The sequence below is a fragment of the Bombina bombina genome, chromosome 5 (assembly GCF_027579735.1).
Source record: "Bombina bombina isolate aBomBom1 chromosome 5, aBomBom1.pri, whole genome shotgun sequence".
In the NCBI taxonomy this organism is placed as follows: Eukaryota; Metazoa; Chordata; class Amphibia; order Anura; family Bombinatoridae; genus Bombina; species Bombina bombina.
This window is the reverse complement of record NC_069503.1, coordinates 847,523,667-847,528,430: the sequence shown is the minus strand read 5'-3', so window position 1 is coordinate 847,528,430 and position 4,764 is coordinate 847,523,667. Positions and strand designations below refer to the sequence as shown.

The window sequence follows — 4,764 nt, the reverse complement described above, 5'->3', positions numbered from 1 at the left end:
AGTCTTCATCCAGACGGTCCTCTTCAATCTTCATCCCAGCGGTGACGTCCTGATCCAAGCGGCGACAAATCTTCATCCAGGTGGGAATCTTCTATCTTGATCCCAGAGGCGCAGAAGCGGGTCCATCCTGAAGACATCCGGCGCAGAGCATCTTCTTCATACGGTCGCCACCGTACAACTGAATCTTCAATGCAAGGGACGCCATCCAAGATGGCGTCCCTTGCATTCTATTGGGCTGAAAAGGGCCCTTTTAAGGGCCCTTGGTAGTTTGTGGGGTGGGGTTTTGTATAGTGTTTGTATTTTTTTGGAGCAAAAAGAGCTGTTTATCTCAGGCCAATGCTCTACAAAAGGCCCTTTTAAGGGCCCCCCCCCAAAAGGCCCTTTTAATGGCCCTTGTTAGTTTATTCTAGATAAGGCTGTTTTTATTTTGAGGTGTTTTTTTTTTTTAAGGGTATTAGAATAGGAATAATCCCTTTATTTTTTTGCACTAATTTTGTTTATTTTTTGTAATGTTAGGTTTTAGTGTAAGGCAGGTTTAGGTTTTATTTCACAGGTAAGGTTTTGTATTTATTTTAACTAGGTAGTTAATAAATAGTTAAACTATTTACTAACTAGTCTACCTAGTTTAAAATAAATTAAAAAAAACTTACCTGTTAAAAATAAAATAAAACCTAAGCTAGCTACAATATAACTATTATATTGTAGCTAGCTTAGGTTTTAGTTCACAGGTATTTAGTTTTAAATAGGTATTATGTAGTTACTAATTGTAAATTTAATTTAGCTCTATTTTAATTATTTTAAAGTAAGGGGGGTGTTAGGGTTAGGTTTAGGGTTAGAGGTTTAATTTACGTTATTGCGATGTGGGGGCTGGTGGTTTAGGGGTTAATAATTGTAAGTTTAATTTAGATCTAGTTTAATTATGTTGATGTTAGATGGTGTTAGGGGTTAATTGTTTAATTTAGGTTGTTGCAATGTGGGGGGCTGGCAGTTTAGGGGTTAATAGGTTTATTTAGCTTGGTAGGTGATGTGGGAGGCCAAAGGTTGTTCGCAGGTGTTTGACCTTTTTTTTTTTGCCGGCTCTCCCTATTGATGTCTATGGGGAAAGCGTTGCATGAGGACGTCATAACACTGCTGCTTTTGTGTGCCGTATGGAGCTCAACACAGCCATATTCGCCCGCACAAGCCGGGTTTTTTTAAACTTGTAATGGCAGTGCTATAGGGGGTTAAAAATGCCTTTTGTTGCGTTCTTTACTTTCTCTATAGCGCTCAAAACTCGTAATCTAGGTTATGTGTGGCGAGGTGTATATGGAGTAAAATTCCTCCATTCTCGGTGCGTAGTCCTTGCGCTGAATGTGTGGATACCGACTTGCGACGCTGGTTCTATGTTCTAAACAAAAAATATATAATGCGTGGCGCTTATTAAAGCTGAGAGTACAAGGAATATGGTACAAGTAGGATATCTATCCTGAATTATCTATATGCAGTTAGAATCAATCCAAATACTTAGGTTCTAAAGAGTTTATTGCCCAAAATTATATGAAATATAATACAGTACAAATGATTCTAAAAAATGAAAATAAGTAGTAGTTGTAGCCCAAAAAATTCTAATAAGTGTATAACTCGGTTAGTTACATTATTAATAATCTCAATAAGAAAAAGTACAAAAAAATACAGATTAATCTGTGACATACACCTAAGGTGTCTTCTTATAAGACAGAACGTTTGTGTATCTATTTGAGATAATATCAGGTTGGTTCTCAATATAAGTACTAGCACAGTAGCATATCAGCTACAATATATATATAAAACAATATCACAAAATCACAGTTGCAACTGTTTCAGGAGGATATAATAATCTTAACGATACTCAACATATATTTATAACCTATAGATTGCGAGCTAGGTAAATTATGCTCATTATGTTTGAGAAGTCTCAAAATTATCTAGAGTCTTAGGAAAAAAAAAGATAAAAGGCGTGTTTCCGGAACACCGTATATCTCATATAATATTCAATTTGTAGTGTGTTTGCAAAATATAAATAAAAATAAACAGTGTCTCTGTTATTAAGTGTTCCCAAGAGATATATTGCCTCTATTTAAGCAGACATATATAGGGGATCGAAGAATATGTCTCTTATTCACAATATAGTGGTAAAGTATGCAGAAGAAAAGTTGCCCACCATGTGGAATGATTTGTTGAAAATAGGTGTAATAGTGCATACTAACGAGTTATACACTTTTTAGAATTTTTTGAAGTTGTGGCCACAACTACTTATTATTTTCATTTTTTAGAATCATTTGTACTGTATTATATTTCATATATTTTGGGCAAATACACTCTTTAGAACCTAAATATTTGATTGATTCTAACTGCATATAGATCATTCAGGATAGACATCCAACTTATACCATATTCCTTGTACCCTCAGCTTAATTAGCGCCACTCATATATTTTTTTTGTTTTTGTTTATTCAATATCCAAACCGTTTTTAGAGAGATGACGGTATATTTTATGAGTGGCTAAGAGGATCTGACTAGGCCCAGATATTCTGTGTTTTCTCTTTGTTGGTTCTATGTTTGTTTATGGAGTAAAAATAGCGGGCCACTGGTGAAATATATGCGGCACGTATATGTGATCGCTAGATTTTACTAAAAATAGGCAACGCCGGCTTTTGCGGCAGACGCCACATATGTAATTTCGCCCAGGGTCTTTATTTTCTCTACGTTTTACCTAATGTTCAACTGGCATATGTTTGTGTAAACCCATAGGATTGTGGGATATTGCATGCAGAATTTTTTTTTTATTTAAGCAGTGCTAGTGAGTAGTGGTGGCCTGGAGTGCTCAATTTGTGTGTTTTTAGTATAGGCTCTCAGATTTTATTTGGTTGAAGAAATACTCTAAAAGTCCTTATTTTAGATATACCAATTTATAACAACATTAGTGTTAGCATAACATAAATATGATTGCCATGTGATTGCCATGTAGTGTATTTTAAAAAACAAAAAACAAAACACTGTGAATGAGTTTTTATTTCTGCTCTTTGAGTGCTAATGTTGTCCTGGAGCCAAAACAACATTTTGTTAACAGATTCAGGTTTCATGTTAACAATTGTGGCTTACGATGACTTTATAGCCTTTCATTTAACCAAAAAATATCTATATTTGTAATCATATTTATTCCCACTGAGAGTAGGCAACTTTAATTGCCATAACTTGAATGCAGTTGGTGTAATATTTCTGTCAAACTATTATTCTAAGTGTAAATCACTTTATCATTAAAATATGAACACAATCTGTTTTTATGATCATTTTGATGGACTGATTAGTACATAATTAATTCATTTGTTTCTACAGATGGTTCCATCAAGGTCCCAACCCATATAATGGCTCTCAGGGACTGGCTTTACTGTGGAAAATACTGGGATAGAAACTACACCAGCTTGCCAGATATTTATTGAGTTGAATGCAAGAATGACAAATCTTTCAAACTGTGAAATGTAGAGGTGTTTATTTAAACTTTCCAACAGAGTTGTATCTTTTATAGCACTTACTTTACTAATCCATGAATGGATTGGAATGCATTTTAAGAAGCAAACGTATCAAGCATTTCATGATTACATATTCTGCATTGAGATTCATTAGCAGCAGTACATTTAGGTTTCAAAGGGTGCTCTCAGTATTTAAGTTACATTCAAATGCTTTACAACATGAATATATTAAAATAAAATATGTAAAATAAAAATGAATCTTCTAGCCAGATGTAGGATGTTTTGTAGTTTATTGTGAATGCCGAAGAATATAAGCACAATGAAAAGGTGCTTCCTTTTAACAATAAATGCTTAGATTATAAATATATCCCAATTTAATACTTCTTATTTAGGTATTTTTTTAACTGACCTTGTTTAATAATGAATACCATTTATTATCGGAGCAATAAACAGAAATTCTATTTATCATATCAGCTTTATCATGACTGTTTTCATATAGATCTAGTTAGATATACATCTAATATCTATATTTGTATTCTTTATCAAATTAATATTTTCAGTGTTTCTATTTAGTGTAATTAACTTTACTTAAAGTACTTGACATAAGAGGTAAAAATAAATTGTAAAACAAAATATAGTCCAGGGAGGTAGGTAAAATTGTGTACACAAAATTGCACATGTACAGGTAACTTTATTTATTCTACCAAAGTCACTTTGTATATTTCTGCTCGAAACTCTTTATTCAGTACAAGGTAAGCTTAGAAGAATATTTATAATATGTAGTGATTTTGGGGCTCATTTCCAACCTCCATTGACTCGCCATTCTGTAATTCTAACTGTTATTTTCCATATGTACATACATCCTTTATCTGTAAGGCACAAGTATGTGATCATTCACGGTATAGATATGCATCCAAGCATCTGACTTGTGCGTATATATATATATATATAATATATATATATATATATATATATATATATATATATATATATATATATATATATATAGTTTTAACATTATGCCCCATCGTGCCTTTTCTAGAAGATGTGTATGATAAATTGGCACATTGCTCTGTGAGACTGGCAGTCCTTGGCACAAAATCCATATCTACATTTAACAGAAAATTAGTGTTCACATCTTAAGTCGCTTCTAAATAAAAGCATTAAATTTATAACTAAGCTTGTGTCTGTGTTACTTTGTTTAGTTTTATAACTGTTTTGTTATACAACACCACCAATTATGTTGTAGTAAGCTTACAAGAACTGTGAAATTGCTA

At 33.0% G+C, this 4,764-nt stretch overlaps 1 protein-coding gene across 1 annotated transcript in view; it reads left to right on the top strand.

Moving 5' to 3' along the window:
* OSBPL1A (oxysterol binding protein like 1A) overlaps window positions 1–3,854 on the top strand; it is a 702,947-nt gene extending 699,093 nt beyond the window's left edge. Inside the window, 2 exon segments of the mRNA XM_053714984.1 lie at window positions 3,354–3,393; window positions 3,395–3,854. Of these exon segments, the coding sequence (XP_053570959.1) occupies window positions 3,354–3,393; window positions 3,395–3,457 (103 nt within the window). The 3' untranslated portion in view covers window positions 3,458–3,854.
* The last annotated feature ends 910 nt before the right edge of the window (window positions 3,855–4,764 follow it).